This window comes from Amblyomma mixtum, chromosome 1 (genome assembly GCF_055824585.1).
Source record: "Amblyomma mixtum isolate Tamu chromosome 1, ASM5582458v1, whole genome shotgun sequence".
Classification (NCBI taxonomy): Eukaryota; Metazoa; Arthropoda; class Arachnida; order Ixodida; family Ixodidae; genus Amblyomma; species Amblyomma mixtum.
This window is the reverse complement of record NC_143012.1, coordinates 256,317,656-256,341,459: the sequence shown is the minus strand read 5'-3', so window position 1 is coordinate 256,341,459 and position 23,804 is coordinate 256,317,656. Positions and strand designations below refer to the sequence as shown.

Here is a 23,804-nt window from a genome sequence, read left to right as displayed (position 1 = left end):
CTTGTCTGGTTCTGGATCAGCTTTATACAGAAAATAGAATTTCAACCAAGTCAAAGATTCTTGTAAAAAAAACCGAAATTTTGTTAATCAGCCCTGCAAATTATTCAGTGCATGACAACGGGCAAGGCGCGGCTAACCACTGAAAGAGAGGGTTTGAGTATCCGCATGTTCAGCGGACAGAGACATGATAGTCAATCTGGAACGCTCCCTCCTGGCCTACGTACATGGTTTTAAGATAACGAGTCCTCTAAATGCAGCAATTTCTTCGTGCGAGTATTTTAACCCAGCCGAGCACTGCATGTAATCACACCCTTATGAAGTTGTCGAGCTGACTACGAAACTTTTGTGACTGCCTTGCGAGAGCTTTTGATTTGGTAGGCGTATTTTTCCTCCTTTCTTTCTGTTCTTTTTTGTTACACCGGCGTTTTCTCCTGAAACTTCGGTTTCGGTTTCCGCGCTCTCTGTCCTCAAAGACCAGTTCAAAAGTCATGTGCGCCCACGAAATACTGGCTCTTCCTCGGCTTTGTCCAGAGAGATAAAGAGCACAGAAGAGCTTGTGCTAATGGTCTGCGACGCCAATAGGGTGCCGTCAGTAGCCATGATGGCGTCATGACTTTTTTCGTTCCAAAGGAACTTGCGCACCGTTGCTACTAAAACAGAACCTTGAAACGCGAAGTTGCCATAGCGCGTTGTCATGTCGCGAGCAGAGTTGGCCAGAGAGTCGCCGCCCTTGCAGCAACGCCCCCAACGAAAGCTTGTGGGCTCAAGCGTCCGTGCTGGAAGGTGACCGGGTGGTCGCCCTGCCCGGACCGCGGCGGCTGCCCTTGGAGGGAACCGAGCACGCCTGGGTCAACGTGTCCGCCATCGGAGCTGGCCACGCCACCGTCAAGATGAACACGTCGCTGCCCTTCGTCAGGTACGGCGCCTTGCCGTACATTTCTCAGCCCTCTGTGCAATGCCGCTTCCTTCAGAATGTGACGCGTGCTTTCACGGCGTGCTTGTCGGCAGCACTATTATGCATCGTTGTGCGCACGGACGGAAGTCACTGTTTTCAGCTTCATATTCCGTTACCAGGAATTTGAGACAAGAGCTCCTTTTGTGTGATACAACTTAAGAACGAAGTGGGAACTGTCCCTCAAAGTGCGCCTTCCAACCAATGGCGTCGACTGACTCGCATGACGCCGTGGTTAATCTCTTCGGACCTGTTTGGCGGATATAAGAGGGTTAACCTCGCCTTATTGGGACTAACCGTGGGATCATGAAAATCTGTTGACACCATTAGCTGGAGGGCCTCCTTTGAGGGGCATATGCCGCTTCGTTTTTTAGTGCTATTTGACTATAGTTCCTCCTTTCTTCCACCATGTGGCCCATGGCTTTGAACATTGAAAAATAGAGCCTTGACATCATTCGGAACGTAAGAAAGAGAATTACCGCGTGGCTGCAGAACAGAAAGTAATAGGCCGCTAGGCTTAGTGGCGCTGGCTGGGCGCAGTCCTGAATGTTATATTATCCTTTATATAGACAGCCTATATTATCCTTTATATAGACAGCCATCTTATTGTCTATCTCCATGACGGAACATAACCCTGACATCTCATGCCTCCTTTATTCACAATATAAAGCTCTTAGTGCAGTGGTCCCACACGGATAAACCGTTTTGCATTCTGCCATTTGATCTTCTTTAAATCAACCATAAATTAACGGTATCTGCATGTCGCTCCGATAGCGACGTAATCATCGTTATCTGATTTAAAAGGTAAGAGGTAAGTCTCTAGACATATAAAATGGCGTCTGCCTCAAAGTAACGCAAATGGTGGCACGTCAAAAAAATGGGTGAATCGTGTTAACTAGCAAACTTCTTAATTATTACATTCATAGCTCTTACAGTTAAGTTCCTGGTTGTAATGAGATATTTGTAGCTGTGCTTGAACAGTAGCCATGTGTATTTTTTTTTTTTCATTTCTATAGAGCCATTTTACTCGTCACGTATTGTGGCCCTCCCGGCGCGTCAAACGGAAACCGTGCGGCCGTTGAGCGCGCTCAGCCACGCCCCCAACCAAACGTCACTGGACGGCACGCTGTTCACATGACTCCCTCTCTAACAACCCGGGGCTACACTGTACTCGGCGTTTGCGTTTGCAGCTTGTGCGATCGAATTCACACTTATAGCACCGCTCGCTGAGGGAAACATTTGTCATACTTCGCCATTCGTAGGACGTCCGATGCTTTCGTTCACGTGGAAGTGTTCAAGATAGCCTGGTTAGAGACCTTGAGCGACGTCGTCGGCTGGATCTACTTCCTGGCATGGTCCATCTCTTTCTACCCGCAGATCTACCTCAACTGGAAACTCAAATGGTGAGCGCTTTTAGAAATCTGGCACTCTAGCGCGTGTTCGGCGGGCAGTACAGCTGTGGCCTCCTTTTGTGAACCATGCACTCGGAAAACCACTGTGTCAAACGAAGCCGTTTCCAGCCTTTCTTTTACTAGCAGCTTTTAAATATAAGGTCATCAGTTGGAGCAGGCAAGTCGATCCTCTGAAGCCTGTACGGGCAAGGGGAAGGGCATGAACTGCATTGATGCTATGTACAAGGTCGCTCAATATTAAAGGGAACACAGAAGCGCGCGGCCGCAGCACTTCGCGAAGCGCTACCGCCGCGAGCCGGCGATAATCGGCGGCAAAGGCGCATGCTCGTAATCACGGCCGGCTGCTGTTTGCGTGCATGCGCCCCGTGCCGCCGATTATCGCCGGTTCTCTGCGGTAGCGCTTCGCGAAGCACCTTGCACACGATGGCGAAAACTCAGATGACTCTTACAAGCATGTAATGAGAATTTTTGAGCACTACCGTTGGTACGGAAGCAAATAACTTTTCAAAAACAGGCCGTGCTGCTACTGGTCTCGCAGCATCTTGGCGCGCTGCCAAGTTAGACGAGCGAGCCAACACTGCCTGCGCATCCATCGAAATGTTAAACTCCATGCCGTTACTGCCGCTTAGAATCTTGGTACGCTGCCAAGGTATGAGATGCGGATGGCGCCGACAACGGCACAAAACTGTGAAACGAGCTAAGAAGAACTAGCGCTCTAAAATCCAAGATGAACGACAGCAGAGCTACAGAGGTCTCTATTAAGTTGTACATCAGACCCTGTTCGCTGTAGTGCTCAAGTGCAGCGTGTCTGATACATCCAACATGTATCTAACATGACACTAACACACAGAGTGCAAATCATATTCCGCCAGTGACAGAAACAGCAACGTAACAGACGAGGGCAAACGAATGGACAACTCAAGCGCTGATGGCTTATATGTTTATGTGGTTTACGGCTAAAACGGTGTAGGTTTGATGGGACCTCTCCCATAAATGTATGCATAGAATTTTACATTAAAACACTCTCAGGTTGGAATGCTCGCCGTTGCACAGAGATATGTAATGATCGCTAGAGTGCTGGTAATGTGTGTGTGATAGAAGAAGCATTTCTGATTTATCTGAGGCAGGCTCCGTTTTTGTTCGATGTTTGTAAACGAAGTTTAGTCCCCGCTGCACAGCTGACTCCACTTACTCTAAGTAGCCATCTGTGCATAGGGGGGTGTGGTCGTCCGCATAGGCAATGTGTTATAGGTGGATAATCTGTGCGGTGCGTTTCCGGAGTAAGCGCAAAGCATCATGGGAAAATCGTGTGCTACCTACTTCCGGTTCCAGTTTTCTCCCAATGCCCATCTGTTTTACTGCAAAAGATTTCCCAATGGTTTGTTCATTTATTTAAATTATTAAATGAAATAAAAAAAAATGAAGTATATGTGAAGGTGTTTTTCTTAGGAGCACCGTTTGTCAAAAGTTTAGATGTAAGGGGGGTTCGCATCACCAGCGTTCTAAATCTCTAGAAGGTAACAGAAACTCTGGTGCCCACACTCGGCAGGTTAAGATTTCCACGAATTTTGCAAGGGTCCCACTATACGGCTTATAAGAAAACTTCCTGCGCTTTAAACTTTTCACAGAGTGTACAGTACATAGGCTTCCACTCAAAGTTCAAAACTAGTAGGCGGAAGCTTATGGACGTTAGTTTGCGCATGTATTCGATGTTATTTTAACCTTACTGAAATGAGTAGGCGGCGCTGTGCTTTGCTATACCGGGTTTTCAACGAACACTTTAAAAATTCCTGAAAATATTGAGTTCATTATAGCAGAAAAATAGGCGTAGGATCACACACTCTGCCCCGGCGGACAAAATATGCTGCAAAACCCCTCTAATTATCCAAGTAATTTACAAAAACCCACTAATTGACTTTTTAAGGCGAATTCCTTTAATGGCTCATACTATCGTCCGTTAACAAAGCATGTCACACGCGTTTAAGTCGGGAACTAAAAAAGATAGAAGAAAACCAATGTTGTTTCTGATAGAGAACGAAAAAATGAACCTAGAAGCCAGGTTTGGTGACTGTAGATTAATTATTTCATGAATTATAGGCAAAAATGTCGAAATTGTGTCTAAATAGCTCGGACGTCGATATAGCCACGTGAACGGTGTGACGTCACATCTACCGGAAGTCGTCACGGCATAGTGAAAATTGTCACAGAATGGTTGGATAAACGTCGGATTTGTGTCAGATTAGATGGAAAAATGTGTAATTAAGCGTAACTAACACTGAACATCCAGTAAAGATGTATAATTTTTGTATCGATATAGCCACGGGAATGGTGTGACGTCACATCCAGTGGAAGTCGTCATGGCACAGTGTTCTCGGCTTTCGCCTCTCAACACTTTAGTTGCCAAAGTGTCCTCGCAATTTTAGTTATCGTAGCTGGGTGGTTAGTCCCAATTGGGAGTTTCATGCCGTGAACAGGACGATGCCATATCAGTTTTTGAAACGAAGAAAAACTCAATTTCTAGTGCCCTGCAGCGCGAAGAAATCCGACGCTTTTTCCCGCATGCGACCGAAACTGAGCGCACGATGAGCGCCGGAAGTGTGGCGTTAGCGAAGCGTCCGCTGGTGAAGTGTCGTCATGAATGCAGCGCCCAGTTCGAAACGCGTGTGCTAACTTTCCCCGCTAGAGAACGTCGGCGCTTAGCTTAGACCGTGGCCGGCGTTATCGACTGCTTCGTCGCTTGGAATAAGGAAAATTATTGTCATCGTCTGCTACGCGGCCGTCGCTTTTGGGAACACTGATAAGCACGCCCGGCGCTCTGCCTGTCTGGTTAACTCCGGAAAGTTTTTTTTTTTTTTTGTCACTAGCTTCGCGAAAGGGATAAAGGTACTACTCTTCTCTGACAGTGTGCAGATTACTGTTTAACGTTAAATGTGCGGGTATATCGACATGCATTGTATTATTTCTGTCAAGTGTCCATTTCTTTTATGCGGTATCGGCTTGACTCCTATAATAAATTAGAATGACTTAGTAGATGAAAAGATTCTAACTGAAAACATTGCAATTTTAGCACTAATGGGCTTCGTACCGGCTGGCTCAATACGGTTGCTGTGTGCTGGATCAGACACGTCCTGTGCTGCAAGAAGTGCTAGTACTTAATTAGGAAACCTTGTCATCAGATGTTTAGCACTTTCTAGTTGTATATAACAAACAGGAATGAATGAAATTTGTACCTTTTATGGATATAGTTGGTTCCAGCCCCATTTGGACACTCCAGGAAATATGGGATGAAAAGAAGCCGTTTTCACATCACGTGTTCGAAATGCTTGCCGTCCATTGCGATGCACAGTAGAATGCTGTCTTTGATGGGATTCACAGCAGAAATGAGCTTCTCTCGGGAAATCTTTTCAATTAATATTTTGATACGCTCCTTCAGGTCTTCGAGGTTCGCTGGCTCCGTATTGAAAACTTCGTTCTTAACGTACCCCCAGAGGAAGGTATCCAGTGGTGGCGAATCGGATTCCCCCCCTCCCAATCCACTGGTTGGGAAAGGTGCTGTCCATGAATTGCACTGCGGAACGAAAAAAAGTGTGGCTGGGCTCCATCATGCTGAAACCACATTTTCTTTTTTTTCAATCCCGCCAGTGGTAGCTCTGAAACAAAGTCAAATACGGCACCTTTTAGGACGCAGTCTCTACTTTTTCCCAGCGAGGTTTCCGTCGATGAAGTAAGGACAGACAATGCGGCCGTCGTAAATGCCACACAAAACATTTGCTGACCATCTTATACTTGGTGCTTGTGCTGGCGTAGCCGAAGTCGGTTCTTGTCGCACCAATAACGTGCATTGTGCAAACTGACATTGGAGTCCCTGCAAAATTCGGCCTCATCTGTCCAAAGCACTTTGTGCAGGAATTCCGGGTATTTATCACATTTAATTAGGCAGCAGTTGTAAAAATCGAGCCGTTTCTGAATTGTAAAAATCGAGCCGTTTCTGAAAGCCATTCGGCGTCAGTTCCTGGTGAAGACAGGCATGATAGGGGTGGTAGCTTCGTCCTGATAGTGACCTCCAAACTGAGGCTGGGCTGGCTCCGTACGCGTTGGCGATTTCCCTGTCACTTGCTTCTTGCCTGACAGAAATGTACGCGAGGTCATCAATGTCAAAATCGCCGGTTGCGCTCCCTGGTCGCTTCCTTTTCATAACATGAACTGATCCAGTAGACTTAAATCGATTAAATATCGATACGAACGTGGGACGAGTCGGCACACGACGACCATGATGTTGGGCAGCATACAGTCTGGATGCCAGCTCCGCGTCCATTTGCGCGCTCACATATAGCTATCACAATGTTCACCTCCTCGGCAGTGGAGTATTAGGGTTGCGCTGGCGCCGCCATTCCGACAAATCACACAATGTGGCGTGACGTTTTAATCCTAGGCGGCACTTCAAGTGATTTGGAGCACTGGCGCTGCAATGGCCTTGTCACACGCGCACCTCCGAGACAAACACCTGAAATGCAGACTGCGCTCTATTGGGGAAACAAGCTAACACACGCTGCCACAACCGCGAGAACTGCGCGATAGCACACAGCCACTGCCGCGCAGGCTCTCCTTGCAACGCTGACAAAGCTTTTCTTTTTCGGACGTGGTTCCTGATGCGCAGCGATTATAAAATGTCAGATGACCAACCTAGTGAGTAAATGAATTCATGATGACGCACAAAAACGAGCCCGTCGAGCAGCCGTACCAGAAGTGGCGCACACATATACACACACAAAAAAAACGCCTGCAGATGCGCCCATCTGGGCTCTCAAATCGACGTACCCGTAACTGACGATGACTATAATTTTCCTTACTCGGAGCGACGAAGCAGTCGATAACGCCGGCCGCGGTCTAAGCTGAGCGCCGAGGTTCTCCAGCGATGAAAGCTAGCACACGCGTTTCGAATTGTGCGCTGCGTTCATTCCATTTGGGCGCTCTTCGTGCAGGAAAAAGCGTCTGATTTCTTCGCGTTGCAGGGCTCTAGAAATTGAGTTTTTCTTCGTTTCAAAAATTGACATGACGTTGTCTTGTTCACGGCATCAAACTCCTAGTTGGGACTAACCACCCAGCTACGATAATTAAAAAGTGAATTAGTGGGTTTTTGCTATTTACCTGGATAATTAGAGGGGTTTTGCAGCATATTCTGTCCGCCGGGGATGGAGGGTGATCCTACACCTGTTCTTTTTTGCTGTATTGAACCCAATATTTTCAGGAATATTTGAAAGTGTTCGCAGAAACACCCGGTATATGGTGTGATTTGTAACGAAACTTTGTCAACTGTATAGCTCGATTTCCAGAAGCCAAGGCGCGGAGTTGAGCGCTGAAACAAGAATGTTGTTTGTGTGTGTGTGCGTGTGGGGGGGGTGGAGGGGGGGGGGCGAGAAAAGGGGTGGGGTGTGAGCCCTAACGCCCTAAGAAGACACCGAGCTAGAAGCCCACTGCGTGAAAGAGAAAATATGGTATCCTGGAACTTAGGCATTCAGGAGTGCGCATGAGTGCATGGAGACTCGGACTTTAGTCATTTAATACCAGCGAGCTGGATCGAACACCCATCATAAAGTGCCCGCGAGACATAGGGGAGGAGAATGTGCAAACGCGGTTTGTGTTTAGTGCAGTCAGTTCTGGCCCGTTACGAAGCTCAATTTGTGCTGGCGGCGTCGTCCATACGCTTCACCGCTGCTATCGGAGGTAGAGGGTTCGGGCTCAAGCAGGGAGTCAGTGGGGAATAAACTTTTGCTGGTCGCAAGAAGTGGTAGTCAAAGTGTAATAGCCGTGAACATGCCTGCCACATCACATCGATCATCGATCATCGTGGTGCTCGTTGATACCACTGCGCGGCTTCCGTCACGTGCAAACATTCCTCTTCGCACTGCGCAGCGTCGAGGGGCTGAGCTTCGACTTCGTGGGGCTCAACCTGACCGGGTTCCTGGCCTACTCGTTCTTCAACCTGGGCATGTACTTCAGCCCCGTCGTCCAAGTAAGCGCTTTTCACTCGACAACCGTCCGGGACTCCTTTCGTGGCCTGCGGCACGAAAGGTGTCGAAGCCGAAAGATGCTCTGAAGTTTGTCCTATATGTGGTAACAACATGCCAACGAAAGTTTTATTCAGTTCAGTCAACAATATGCAGATTCGGCCAGTGGGCATGCGCAGGTTTAGGAAAAAGCAGGAGACCTTTTTTTTTTTATCGCTTAAATGCCCGGATAGGGTCCCGGCATGCACTTTTCCTCATAACGAATGATGACGATTTTACAACTACGAAGTTGACTTACTGACCTTTGTTTATTGTTAGAAAGAGCATTCAAAGCGTGGTAGAACATGAAACCGAGCCTGCGAAACCGAGCTCCAACAGCTGTGCGCATGCGCCGTAGCAGAAGGTGGGGGGGGGGGGGGGGGGGGGGGGTGCAGCTGTTTATACTGTATATAGAAGGTGGCTCGGTGGAGCCGTCGGTAGATATGGATAGTGAGTTGGAGAGACTGTAAGAAGCAGCAGGCTTCAACTACAGGACGAAGAACTGGAAATAAAATAAACGCGTCACACTTTGCTGCATAACAAATGTCCCGTCTTTAATGTAGCCGCAATTAGACGCAACGAGGGGATAACAAGCAAAGCTAAACATTGGACGCAGCCGGAGAGAAACCAAGCTAAACGACAAGGTGTAATCGATTTTAACCGTACTCTCGCTACATATATCCTGGCCTAGCTGAGCTATAGGCAACTTGAATGTTTTTTGGCGAACAGGCGGAGTACCGTGCCTTGCACCCGACCGGGGTGATTCCGGTGGAGCTGAACGACATCGTGTTCGGCCTGCACGCCGCCGTGGCCACCTTCATCACGGCCGTGCAGTGCTGCATCTACGAGGTACAGTCCCGCCGCCATTCCTACCGCTGTTGTGGCTCTGCGTTTATGCTGGCAAACTGCAGAGGTATAGCGACGATGACGATGCCTTCAGATCGCGTGACACTTTGTCTCTAGTTTACCTGAGCAAAGTTTTCGGTGCTTTTGAGAGCTCGTGAGGGAAGCAGGGGCGTCGCGTGGATGCGAACTTGAAAGGCAGCTCAGGGGCTTTCTTTACCATTTGGAATTCACAATCGCATTGGATATCTTTCTTCGACGCAATGAATTATCATTGTAAAAAATAAGTACGACTATTTGACCGCCGTAGTGGCTCACTGGTTATGGCACTCGGCTGCTCGGAAAGACGCGGGTTCGGTCCCGGCAACGGCGGCCGAATTTTGATGTAGGCGAAATTTTAGAAGTCCGTGTGCTGCATGATGTCAGTGCACGCTAAAGAACCCAGGGGGTCGGAATTTCCGGAGCCCATCACTACGGCGTCCCTCATAGCCCGAGTCGCTTCTGGTCGCTGAACCCCCATAAACCATAAACCTATTTCAAAACATCAAGTCACGCATCCGGAGCCTGAACTGGGCTTCGCTGTTTAAAATATACTCATGCAAGAACAAGACACTGAATGGCTCCAAAATTCGGCATCGATGCTATATATAAACAGTAAAATTTTCTTTAGTAAACTTCCCAATGCGTGAGCCTCAAAAACGCCCAGAATTGACCTTTAACGCTTGGTCTTGGTCCACGTTGGCCATAGGTCCACGATTGCTATAGGGGGTGCTCTATTTTTCCTACCGACTTTTTTTTTTTTTTTTTTTTGCAATGAACGTTGAAAGTTCACGTTTTTGATTTCTCATGTGCTTTTTTTTACTCGATTGTCGTTCACCGCGTGCGCCAACCTTTCTCTAATGTTATTTTGGCTTATTAATGGGAATACTCGAAACCTGTATTCACTGTTAATCCCATTTTGCTGTTCAGAACGAGCACGATCGATTAAATAAGCAAAAATAAGCACGTATCCAAACAGGATTTGAGAGTTAGGAACACGAAATTATTAAATAAATTCCGCATCTTATTTGCCCGAAGTACTAGTGATATTTGTAGGTCAGCTATTAGGGCCTTAAAGGACCATTAAACGCACATATAAAAATGTATTGGGTCCACCTTTAAGAACTGGCTCCACATATCAGAAAGGTCGTGCTCTAACTCAACCAATACTATCGTTTGCAAAATTTACACTTTTTAATCTTAATAACCGTGAGAGAGATAGTTCTGGTTTGCGCTTGTGTGTTGTGCAGGAAGGCGGACATAACGTCCATGATAGTGCTCAATTGAAAGACGGTTACCTGACTTAAATAATAAATTTTTTTTCATTGTTGGTTTTACGGCGCAAAATTATATTGAGGAATTGGAGGCCATCAACACTGAAGGTGAGCCCAGTTTTTATATTTTCTGAATCGGCATTGTGGTTTTATCGAGGGTCAAAAATACGCTTTTAAACCTCGTTGAGTTGCTTTTAACGCGTTACACACATAAAAATGGCGTCCCTGCGTGTGGTATTGTCACCAAAACGTTTATTCTACATCATAAAATGCAGAAACTGAGTTGTATTTTCCGGATTAGAACTGTGAGCGACGCCATTGTATCAATGTGCAACGCAAGAAAGCCAACTCGACGAGCTTGCAAAGCCGCATTTTTCACCTTAGAAATATGGAGCCACAATTCCGATTCATAAAACTTTTAAGCTGAGCTCGCCTTCGATGTTGACGACCTTTAATTTCGCAGTACAACATTGCTCCCTAAACCCATTAATTAAAGAGTTGATTATTTTATTTTAGTTATCCAATCGTCTTTCAATCGAGCTCTGACCGTCTTGCGTTCGATGCGAAAACCGCACCGACCTCTATCTCACGGTTTTTAGAACAAAAACCTGCAACAATGTTTAAAAGCCGTTCGGCATAAAAAGCACTCAGTGGAAATAAAAAGCGCGTCTGTTTCTACATTTCATATGGCCTTTCTTTCTTATACTGGTCTTTTCAAAAGTACTATGGAATCGTCTGCCGTTTGCATGTCTATCATAAAGTAGTGTGTATAGACCCATTTTCGCCGCCGCTGTGGCTCAGTGGTTATGGCGCTCGGCTGCTGACCCGAAAGACGCGGGTTCGATCCCGGCCGCGGCAGTTGAATTTCTTTGGAGGAGAAATTCTAGAGGCCCGTGTACTGTGCGATGTCAGTGCACGTCAAAGAACCCCAGGTGGTCGAAATTTCCGTAGCCCTCCACTACGGCGTCTCTCATAGCTTTAGTCGCTTTGGGACGTTAAACCCCATAAACCAAACCAACCAGACCCATTTTCGGCGTCCGTTCAAGTAAAAATCCGGCAGGACAATCTACGCCACCGTCCTGTGGTCTTCTAAGCATTATAGGGTTGCTGTCCGTGCTTACAGAATGGTCCCAGCCAGAGAAAAACTAGCTCTTTCACGACACTAAGATGTTTCCGAGGGTGGCTCTGCATTTCACAAGCTTGTAGTACTGACGACATCCTCATGTCCAAAAACTAAATGTAGAACCGGCCTCGTCATGGACATTACTTATCCGCTCTACGTCAGGCTTCTTCGACGCAGTCCTGCCCAGTCGCGTGCTAACTCATTAAACCTTACTATAGAAAAGTATAACGGAGACTGCCATATGTGCACCTTCCTTCTTGAGGTTGTACATGCAGTTGGCAGTCACTTTAACACGGAAGGTCGGTACCACGAGAGAAAAGTCAGCAGGAGCGCGCCGCAGTCAGCCTCCCCTGTTTCCGGGCAGTATTTTATCACTTGTCCGGACCAGGCTTGCGGCAAACAATATGTGTTCTCCCTTGACCGCTCATAAAGCGACTAGTGACTTGAACGGAAGTGAAAAGCTGTTAATAAAAAAAAAAAAACTGCTGGGCTTCGCGATTTGTATATACAGTGCCCCTCGGTTTCAGTTCCAGGCGTGTCAGCCGCCTTCCTCAAATCAAGCCCTCCCCCCACTACTCTTTCTGCCTCTACCCTTCGTGCCTGCTCTTCAGTGAGAGGAAGATGGAGGGAGGACCCGTAACTAGCGACATGCCGCGGGAAAGTGGCAAACAAATGCTTGCTCCGCTGTTCTTTCTGCGGCGGCGCTGTATGCGGTGGAGCTTTCGCCCATAATGCGAGCAGAAGCAGCTGGCGACGGGAGATAAGCCACCACTCCCTTCAGTTTACGTCACGTCGCGACGAGCAGGCGAAGAGAGGTGCCCGAAGGGATCGCAATGTGAGAGCAGCGATGTGTTTAGCAGTGAAATCGAGGAGGCGATCGCGTAGATCACGGCCCTCGGGAGCAACCCGTCTGTCCTGGCTCTTAGCACGTCTCCCGATGGAGGTCTTTCGCGCCGTTTCTGTAAGACCCTCTCCCTCGACGCACCGGTAAAGACCCGTCCGTACAGGTGCCTCATAAAGTGTTCTGTCGACTGCAGAACCGGAACCAGCGGGTCTCCCTGCCGGCTCGCCTCCTGCTGGGCGTCGTCTGGGCGGGCGCCGCGGTCTTCGGCGTGGTGACGCTGGCCGCGGGCAACCACTGGAGCAGCCCGTGGCTCATCTACCTCTACTACTTCTCCTACTGCAAGCTGGTCATCACGCTGACCAAGTACATGCCCCAGGTATGCACTGAGAATGCTAGCCGCGCAACGTTTGTCTCGACCGAGGCGAGGCGCAGGCAACTGCTTTCAGCCAGGCAGGTTGAAAGGGCAGTCTCTTGCTCTTTGTAATCGTTTACTGTCGGCGGTAAGCTGGTCGGTGGATAAAAGATGGAGGGGGGGGGGGGGGGTACCCAGACAGGATGCTATCAAAATGCCCTAGGAAGCAAAAGATGCCACTGAGAAACGCCACAGCTTCAGAGTCTACATTCTAAACACGAATACCCCTATAAGGGAGTAAAAAGGGAGGAAGCTGTCCTCTAACGTATTCTCTTATATAAGAGGGAGTGCACTAGAGGACAATTTACTCCCTTTTTACTCCTTTCTGTTTAGAGTGTAGAGGGTGTGTGAGATGAGGTATTGACTATGGATGAATGGATGGAAGAAAGGAGCCTTTCCTATGAAACGGGGTGGTGGCAGTTGCCACCATGTTCGGCTTTTTCTTCTTTGTTTTTATTTAACTGTTTTTACTTAACCTCCTCGTCGCACACTGCCCGCCGCGAGCGCGCTGTGCCCAGGTGTCCTGTGCAGTTTCCGTTCTCGCTGCGTGGTCCCGTTGTTACAACTGTTTGGTTGTGCGTTTGGTATTGGTACTTGAAATTGTAACGTCCACCTAGTTTCAAAGGGCCAAGCGCTGGACAGCAAAAGCGCAAAAAAAAAAAAACCGGCAGAAGGCGGCCATCGTATAAATAATTGCATCGGAGGCGAAAAGTAATCTTCGGCCAAGCTTCTGCATGCTCCACAATTCATTTCTGTAATGCAGTGAAGTGTTGCGGCTAGCGTGTTCATGCGTCATGCGGAGAAGCCTACTAAAACGGGTGCTCGAAACGAAATTGTCACCACTCGCCCTCTTGTACGGTGGCCCGCATCAGTTTCAGCGCCTAGAAAATGGGCCTCCGTATTCTGAATAGGTCACTCCCTGTCCTGTACGGCAAGATCCCTTCAAAACCCTTTTTCGAGGCGCTGAAGCCTTTGCGGGCCTCTGTAAAGGATCACGTGTGTTTGCAAGGCTGATATATTTGGTTGGTGTACGCATATTGGGCCACGTAATGGCAGCTCGGCGCACGTGTTGAAGACTTCTGCAATGCACATCGGCTGCAGACTAAACGCCTGTAATGTCGTCTTCGGTACACACGGTGGCAGGCGAGCCCTTTGGCACGGTACCGTTGCGACCAAGGTCACGTACGGCTGTAGCGAAGAAAAAGCTATAAGGTCCCTTCGGCTTCGTTATAACTAGAGATTGGACCTTTCGGTTTAAACGAAAGAAAAAACGGTGGAACTGCGCCGAATTCAATTCTCGAATAAGCGAAAAAGGTTGGTAGGCTTGACACGCACGACGCGTTTAGTATTAGGTAGGAGTTATATTAACGCATGGAAGAAAGTTAACTACGTTCGAAAGCCAGGGAAGTGGTAGGACTGTGTGCCGTTGGTTTACGTGCCGCAGTTGAGCGCTTTGAGGTGCTGCTCCGCTGCCTCGCACGCCTCTTCAGACTGGGAAGCTTCACTTCGTCTCCAAGCGTCGTCTGGTAGCGTAGCGCTGTTGACTGTAATCACTCGCTTAGGACAATTAACGGCTTAAGGTTTCTCCACTGCATATAGAGGCACTGTAAACCACGCATGAACGTCAAGAAAAAGTGTCATGTTCTGGCTGCCGCTACGGTTAGGCGGCAATTCAGTCGCTGTCGTTGACACCCAAACCACGTGATGCCTCCCCTATCGCTCTACCTGGTGCGGCAACTCGGCGACAACAAGGCAACCCTGCGTTTAGAAATCGACTTCCACGCGTTTTTGTATGTCGTATGGTTCCATAATTTAACTTACGTTACTTTTTATTGGCGATAGCATTTCTTTCTGCAAGCATAGTTGAGTAGTTGACCAGTAATTAGCAGCCATTCGTGCGATAATTACAGGTAAATCGATTGCTCAGGCTGACAAAAAAGCGAAGATAAATTCTAAGTTACTTTTGACAGCAAAGAAATAAAAACTTAGGTCATTGAAGAAAAACACGGCAACTCATCTGGAAGGAGGACGCGAAAAAAATGTATAGTCCATCTCGCCGTCGAGAATAAGTGCAAGAGAGAAGTCCATTGTAGGAAAAGTGTACCGCATACTCGGACGGCTCGCATACATGGTAGCTGCAAGCGGGTATTGTTGGCCACATCCTTTGGCTCTCTGCTGGGGTGAGGTGTCCATCTATAGGGACTCTTCTCTTTAGATATAACAGTTCCCGATGCCCTACTCCCATTCTTGCCCGCTTGAAATTGTGCGCTTGGCGTTTTTTAGTGTTCTGCTCTAGGTTTCGCTGCAATAGGGCTGCTACGTTTGCCGCCTGTGCCTTTTACGCAGGCGTATCTCAACTTCAAGAGGAAATCTACGTCTGGCTGGAGCATCGGGAACATCCTGCTCGACTTCACTGGCGGAACCTTAAGCTTTGTCCAGATGTGCTTAATCGCCTACAATTACGGTGAGTGTGTCATCGACTCGTTTATTAACCTAGTGCCATCCATTACTGTGGCGCGCCGATCGGCGCGAGCCTCGAAGATAATTCCTTCTAAATCAGGATATCAATACTTACGATAACTGTTTCCATACTTTTGACCGTCGCGGGGAGGAAATATTTTTGCATTTTTTCTACTGGTTGCAACAAAATGTTCATTGAGTGCACTGGGAATAAAACAGGACAGTTTTCTTTTCTTCTGTAAGCACAGCCCTAACCTCGTGTCCCCAGATAAAAGGAGGCGTCAAAATTTCGAAGTCATTTATGCAAGAGAAAATTTTGACCTTCTGTTGTTGATTTTGAGAGACCATTAATGGGCACATGTTGCTGTCATGGGCTCCCGTACTCTATGGTTAGAATCCGTTGAAAAGTGCTAACTAAGCGAAAATGCTTGAAGCATTTATGCAAGTGCGCTCTTATCGCTGAAACATATCTTTGAGAGATATCTTCAAGGAAGGATGCAGATTAACTGCATTCTTAACTGGATCACCAGCTAGCCGTACCCTTGCCCTATAGTTGTTTCCTTGGACGACTGTGCCAAAGCCAAGGCCCACGTCAATGCCACAAAGCATGCTGCCGCGGTCGGTCTGTGCGGCATGGAGGGTTTAGCGCTGTTACGCGGCCCGTTTGGTTGCTCTGCTGGTAATGCTCGTACACGGCCTACAAGGTCTAGGGTTGCAATGAAGGGGGTAAATACGTTTCCCCCACTTAACTGGGGCTCACAGTTCAAAACTGGTCGGCGTACGCTACTGAACGCACGCCGACCACGGCGGGCCATGCTCTGTGGGAAACAAAGGAACGACGACAGTGGCTGACACCAAAAGATCGAAGCCGTCCGGCTCACCAGCAATGTTATACGGGCAAATGTTCGCCCACTCTAGGGCAGGGGAGAAACTCCGAGGCCGGGCGGGACGAACTCGCGGGAAAATGTTCCGAGGAGTCATCGCCCCGCTGGTTGAGAGCGGAGCGCCGCGTCGAAACGTCAGCGCGCTTCGAGTTCCCGAGCCAAAGAGCCAGCTGGCTCCCGCGCACGCGCAGCAATCACGCCGTCTGTGGCACTATAGCGCCGCTGCGACGCAGACGCCCTCCCTTGTTAGTTAAGGTAACCAGAAAGGAGACTCCGCGGAGAAGCAAACCAAAGGAGACGGAGCGGGGCGAGTACCCACAAAGGGTGGATGACGCGTCATGGCTTAGGCAGTTTCGGCAAATCATGACTCGGTGCTCAATCTCCGAGTCCACCGCTGATACGTAGCCGTCGCTCCTCCCACCTGCTGAGATGTGAAATTAGTTCATTCGCAGTCGTATTAATAGCAGAAAATAATTTGCCGACGCGTATAACATTACGGTCATATAGTTAATTATTTCGTGTTGCGAGCCCCTAGTGGAGATCAGTATTGCGTCTTGTGACCGTTTTAGCTATAAGGAAAGGAACGCTGCATCGAGGCGCCCTACTTAACGTTATTTCGTCGTGCCGCCGCTAGCATTTCCCTGTTTTGCAGCACGATTATTCGTTGTGTACAAACATTCGCACAAGTAGCGGATATTCGTACAAATATTCGGTCCGATTTTCCAGCTATGCTTTTCGTATTCGGTTCAGTTTTGAAAAGGTGCCATTTGCACATCTCTAATAAATAACGCACATAGTGCTAACTGCCGCGTCCTCCCTTCGGAGATACTGCGCGCCTGGTGAGCCGCTGCTCTTCGCTACGAGGTTGTCCCGCGTTATTTATTGATTTATTTATGTACTTACTTACTGATTTATTTATATATTTTTAGTCGCTGTGAGGTCGTCTCATTATTCATTTATTTATGTACTTACTGACTTGATTTATTGGTTTATTTATTTTAAAATATTTCCAAGACCAAAATAAATTAAAGAGGGCAGTGCTTACAAAAATATAGACATGCAACACAGGATCACAATGGTACAAACAGTTTGCTATTTATACACCGTTAGCTAATACCATCTTGAATAAACGGTGGTCATCAATCACGGCCAGTGATGCGGGGAAGTGTCTCTGCACCCTTCGAATATCCGAGGTCGACAAAAATTTAAACGAAGGTATTGTTTTGAAAATGGTATTCCAAACTTGTGAGCGTTATCCATCCGAGGTGACATGAGCTGTAGGGGGAAATAAATTCTTCGCGCAGGTAAGTAAATGGTGATTTTATGACAAGTAATTATGACAAGTAATTTTATGACAAAGGCGAAGACGAAGTGTTCTGCGACGAGATGCGAGAGATTAAGACTAGCTTTGCTAGTAGTTATGCTTGCAGTCCTGTTGCAGTTAAAATAACCAGAACGGAAATATTGAAAACCATTTTTAGTGAACGATTTGGGTGGGTAGGCCAGATTACACGATGGGATCGTCGCCAGTGGTGAGGTCGGAATAGGCACACGGCAAAGAATGTGGAATTAATGGACAACAGTGAGAAAGCGTGGCTAAGCTATAGCTAAGCCACTCTTCCTTACTATTGTCCATTACTTCCACATTCCATAGGTAGAATATATAGATTCGGCACCGCGTCCACAATCGCAAAGGTGCCAAGAAGAAAAGTTGACCACTAAAACGAAAGAAGAAAAAAAGCAAAAACATTAAGAATTTGAGCTTCTTCTCATGCGATCGCGTAAAGACTGTCACATGCTAGCGAAAACGCTCGCAACTTCTGTCGCTGTAGTCCAAAAACCCGTTTGGGGCGGCCGCTCAAGCGGGCAGAGCGACAAGCCTGCAACAAGTTGAAAATAAATTATCGCACCACGCAGCTTATCGCAGAATTCGTTCTCTCGCTTGCATGCGGGGCAGCCTTAAGACAGAGGAATAGCACGGCGTTGAAGTGGTCGTGCGGATGAAAGGCTATAGCAACTGCGAAATAATTACAGTACAATGAGCGGCCATCTTTGTTCAGGATGGTACAAGCCGGTTCCATCTTTTGTGTTGCCTACTCTCCACCTTGACAAACCCACGGAGCACAGCATTCTCGGACGATCATCAGCCCTGAAGGCTCCAAGAGCCACTGCCGCTCGATCTATCGAGCGGCCGTACAAGATGTCATCCACTTGTGGATAATGTGTTCGGTTCTCATGTTCGTGCTATTCTTTTCGCGCGGTGACCCACCCTGACATCGATGGATCGTGTCTGCATACGCTTATGACACTCTTCCTCCCTTCCTCGCTACCTCACTTGCTCCTGTTTCCTCGCCTGCCAGCGCAGAGCAGCCAACCGGGGCCATATATGTTGAATAGCTCGCCTGCCCGCCTTCATGTGCTGTCTTCTCTGACCCACGATATGGCAATTCACTTACTTTATTAATTTCTTTCCTTCTTATTTCCTTCTTGTTTCTAGCCGCCGCGGTGGCTCAGTGGTTATGGCGCTCGGCTGCTGACCCGAAAGACGCGGGTTCGATCCCCGCCTTGGCGGTCGTATTTCGATGGAGGGGAAATTCTGGAGGCCCGTGTACTGTGCGATGTCAGTGCACGTTAAAGAACCCCAGGTGGTCGAAATTTCCGGAGCCCTTCACTACGGCGTCCCTCATAGCCTGAGCCGCTTTGGGATGTTAAACCCCGATAAACCAAACCATCTTGGTTCTGTCTTTCGTTTGTTAAGACCTTAGCTTGCGGCATTTTCTGGGGCGAGAAACAGGTGCCGCTACTGACAGCAGTTGTGCAGCCATTCGTTTGAATAAAAAAAATTACGGTGGGCGCTTAAGACTATACTTGCATAGTTTGAATGCGAAAGCATTGTTTTTATTTTGTTTTTATTCCTTTTATGCTTACTTCTTTTTATTTAATATTTCCTTCCTTTGTAATGACTCGCCTACTCATTAGCATACAGTCGTATGCTTCTTTACATGCAGTCGAAGCATCCAGTCGTATGCTTCTTGGCGGACTAAGGTCCTCCAAGAAGCCGCGTTGTTTTGGGGCCTATGGGTCGCGGGCTCGCCTCATAGTCTGAGGAATAAACAAATAAAATGAAATGGCGCAGTATCTGTCTCGCATATCTCGGCGGACACCTGAATCGCGCCGTAAGGGAAGGGAGGAAGGAGGAAGTGAAAGAAAAAAGGAAGAAAGAGGGGCCTGTAGTAGAGGTATCCGGAATAATTTTGACCACCTGGGGTTCTTTAACGTGCATTGACATCGCACAGCACGCGGGCGCCTTTCGCGTCATTTTTTTTTCTTCAATATTACGGTGACGTCATATGGAATTGTTGGGACCAGTGGTTCTGGTCAACGCCGACGCCAGGTTTGGTTGCCTATGAGCCACATAATGCTTTCGCATTAACATTTACTGCATCTCTTTTCCTTTCGCCTGCCCCTCATCACCCTCTGATCTCGTATATGTCGTCTTTGTCTGTGCAGATGACTGGACGTCGTTGTTTGGCAACGTGGTCAAAACGGGCCTCAGCTTCATCAGCATGGCGTTCGACGTGCTGTTCATCGTCCAGCACTACGTCCTCTACAGGCACAGCCCGATGGAGGTTCTGGAGTAATAAGAGGGCCAGCGTTCCTGTCGGGCTTCACAAGCGGAACACCTGGCAGCGGCGAAGGCGTGCTGAAGTGATTTCTCCATGGACTATAGCCCTGCCTTTTTGCACCCACTATTGGCGAAGGCCGGCACTGTATATACTTCCGCACGTTGGCGTGTTAGTACGCTCAGCACCACAGGGGGGGCTCCCCGCTGGTTCCTGTGGTGTATGCAGGCCGTTTTCAATGGTCTTACTGGTCTGCAGCATCTCCTCAAACGGCAGTCCATCATCTGGGCGGGGATTATTTAACAAGAGTAACTTTCCTCGTAGGTAAACTACGCTACCGCAGCACGCGGCGAACGTCCCGTCGCCCGTTTCCCTCCAATAGCTTCAATTTATTCTTGAAGTTGCGAAATAAAAAATGGTCCTTACGAACACAGCTTAGCTATTGTTCCTGACTATCATTTTTTTATCGCCTGAGTAGCAACCATTTCGTGACGGCCAACAGCCGGAATCGCGGGAGAAAAAACAGTGGCGCCTTTGTCTCAATCATAGAGTTTCTTACTATTACCTAGAGGGAAAGCTGGCAAGCCGTCTATGGGAGTTTGCATGGACACCCCACGTGACCACCTCAGCCACCATGGGCGCTCAAAGCATCATGGGGCGGTGAGCTACTTGTTGCGGAACTGCAACTTTTGGCCAAAAAATAATAGAAAAATAAAGCTGTTTGATAACTGCAAACGTCCTAACATTCAATATCTTGTCTAATGATTGCAACAAACGAGCAGAAAAGCATTTAAGTGCAAAGTTTGCCTAAAATAAGACATGACTAGCTTTCCTATTGGCCAAGTGATGAACACTAAAAAAACTAATATTTCGTAATTAACAGGCGCACTTTTAAAAGTAAATATGTTTTCAGAAAAAATGTTGTTGTTTAGATACTTTAAGAGGTTTTTTAATGGCATTTCGGAAGAGTAAAACCTTTTATTGGCGTCGTGTGTCGTCGAGTTTTCACTACTATGGCTTTTGCACACTGCGCTCGCGCGAAAGTCGTCTGCGCACACACAAACAGCGTTTTCGGAATGAAACATCTCAGTAAAGCCACTCCGTGTTCCCAAAAAAATACAACTGTTCCGCAACAAGTAGCTCACCGCCCCATGATGCTTTGGGCGTCCATGGCGGCTGAAGTGCAGCGCCGCCAGCTTTCCCTCTAGGTAATAGTAAGAAACTCTATGGTCTCAATGAAGGCCAGAGTCTCGGAGGCATTTCTGGCGGTCGTGCCGACTTCGGTGCGACAGATATTCGCGCAGTTCCGTTTGCTCTTAAGTGCTCTTTGTGTCCTAATTTTTTATCCCATCGCCGCTCCGGATGCGGCGGTCGCGCCAGGGGTCGCGAACGCTTCAGCTGAGGTCGTGGGCAGTGCCATAGGCGATACCTGGCCCTTTTTTATAGGAGGCACAATGTGCAAGTGGTACTAAGCAAAGCTAAACACCGAGCTCCTTGTCTGAGAAAAAATTAAGTCCAAAGGAGCCAATGTGTTCTGTCAGGAGATGCATTTTATTTTATTATTTTGTTTCAAAATACCGTACGCCAACATTTTTGGCCCATCCAAGAGTGGCATAGAAAACAAACAAAAGTGGCTTGGCAGAATAAAGAGGGCAGTGTGCGACGCCAGAGAGAGTTAAACGAAGCGCAATGCAACACTAAACCAGTGGAACGAATGCTGTTCAAGAGTGTCAATAAAACTGGACCTCTGCAAAATTTAATCGAACTTTACCTCTCTCCGTGGGCGACCCAACAACATCACGATATCTGCCTCACTGCACAAGTGTCAACTGACTCTACAAGATACCCACAATAAAACCACCAAGCATATCACACACATGGAAGACCCTCCGCACGTACACACCTATCCTTTCAACTTCTAGAACAAGCACCACCGCATGGTAAAAAATTTGAAAAATGAATAAAACCACAAGATTGACAGAATGCTAATCCGAGATTCAGCGACGGGTGTTAAGGTATGTATATTTTACTATATGCTGAGGTGGAGAATATGGAAGCAACTTGATATCTACGCAGTTCTAGAACACTTTTTTAGTTTTCTCCTCATACTCGCTTTTCGACTAGATCTCCTCTCCAGTACGCCGCTCTAGACACGCGGCGCCACCCATGCATACCCAGAAATTCCGGACAAGCTCATTTTTCAACGAACTGGAAGTTGTTTATGAATGCAGTTTTATCATGTACCGTAACATTTCACTATAACAATCAATATAACCGCATAATTTCCCTCAGCAGCCTTGGATTTTCTTGCTACTGTCAAAAACGTTCCCCGTTGGTTTTCGAGGGCAGTGTCAACTACTCGACGTGAGCGATGGTGAAATTTCAAAAGAAAGATTTTGGTACGCATCGGAAGAATGGACCACTGCCTCCAATATTTCCATACCAGCACCTTACGATATTCCACAATTGCCTCACAATTAATAATGATGTCCAAGAATCCTGTGCTTTCCCAGGAGGCGCGTTCTGCGGCAGCTGCCGCAGCTGGACCGTGCTACATTCCTCCGTTTTCGCCATACTCTTCCTGTGCGGTAAGCACCATCCGGTTACGCATCACTACTCTCTCCAAATACCCTCCTACTTCCAGTACCCTCCTACTTCCAGGGTAACTATCCTGAGGATGATTCTCGTGGCAACCAGCTTCAGCTTGCGCCTTAAGCTCTCGCCATAGTTTCTTCCTTCCGTGATGACCACCCACCGATTGCGCCATCTTGCGCTGTCATCATACCTTCCACTGTAACCACCCTGCGGTTAGGGATTTCTCCGCTCTCGTGATGCCCGCCTTCCTCGGTAACCGCTTTCCGGATGAGTCCCGTGGTAGCCACCCTCCGGTTACACTTTCCTGCACTCTCGTCATGCCTTATTCCTTCCACGGTAACCATCCGGCTGGGGACGCCTCCGCTCGGCAATAACCTCGTCCGGAGTTCCACGGTAACCACCCTCCGCATGACTCCTGTGGTGTCCAATCACCGATTACGGATTCCTCCACTCCCGCCATACCCTCTTCCTTTCGCGGTAGCCACCCTCTGAGTGGTTCCCATGGCTACAAGCCCACCGGTTACGCCGTCGACTGCGACCTACTACTACTACAACGCGAAACCCAGGAATGGGCTCTTAACAGTTGTCGCTGTAAAATTAGCGGGTGCCTAGACAATACCCGTCCAGGTTTGCGATAGCACAAGGAGCCCGGTGTGGCGTTTTTGGCGGCGTCGTTGGCGGCTAGGACGCTGGAAGTTGATGATTGACGATGACATCCAGATCATTGTGCGAGAGACTGGCTGTTTAACACCCGAGGTGTTTCGGTGTTTTCACAATGAAAAGCGGCTATGCGAGACCACCATAAACAATAGAGGCCGATCAACATAAGGCAAAATGGAAGCCCGTCGTCATTTTTTCTGCCAGTTACCGCATGGCCAGTGGCAAGTGCCAGTTACCGTATGGATCCAATGGAAACTCTTTCTTCATTGCCCTCTAGAGTACATTCAAAAAGTACAGCCTCTCCCAGCAATGTAAAAAAAAAAAATATGATCTATAGTTTCAGGTCGCAATGGGTTCCCCAAGAAGTGTAAAAACCACGCTGCTCTAAGAAAGTTTCGACTGAATACCCAGCAGAACCTGTATTTTCAAGAGACTTTATTGCGTTTTGTGAGCAGAAATCATTAGTGCGTGTGGTGCCCTGGCTGTCTAGGATGGAAACCTTGACAGACCTCAAAGAGCTTCGAAACTTTGTTTGTGTCGTAAAATCTGTTTGTAGAAGAGCGAAATTAAAGGGGAAAAAAAGCAAGAGTAGTGGTCTGAAGCATCGGCCAGTGGAATGCATCTGTTCACGCTGGC

At 47.9% G+C, this 23,804-nt stretch overlaps 1 protein-coding gene across 1 annotated transcript in view; it reads left to right on the top strand.

The window, feature by feature from the left end:
* LOC149371534 (cystinosin homolog) overlaps nt 1-21,668 on the top strand; it is a 45,326-nt gene extending 23,658 nt beyond the window's left edge. Inside the window, exons 4-10 of the mRNA XM_089565792.1 lie at nt 737-916; nt 2,215-2,355; nt 8,278-8,377; nt 9,141-9,260; nt 12,728-12,910; nt 15,293-15,410; nt 19,801-21,668. Of these exons, the coding sequence (XP_089421918.1) occupies nt 737-916; nt 2,215-2,355; nt 8,278-8,377; nt 9,141-9,260; nt 12,728-12,910; nt 15,293-15,410; nt 19,801-19,931 (973 nt within the window). The 3' untranslated portion in view covers nt 19,932-21,668. The remainder of the gene's footprint in view (nt 1-736; nt 917-2,214; nt 2,356-8,277; nt 8,378-9,140; nt 9,261-12,727; nt 12,911-15,292; nt 15,411-19,800) is intronic.
* The last annotated feature ends 2,136 nt before the right edge of the window (nt 21,669-23,804 follow it).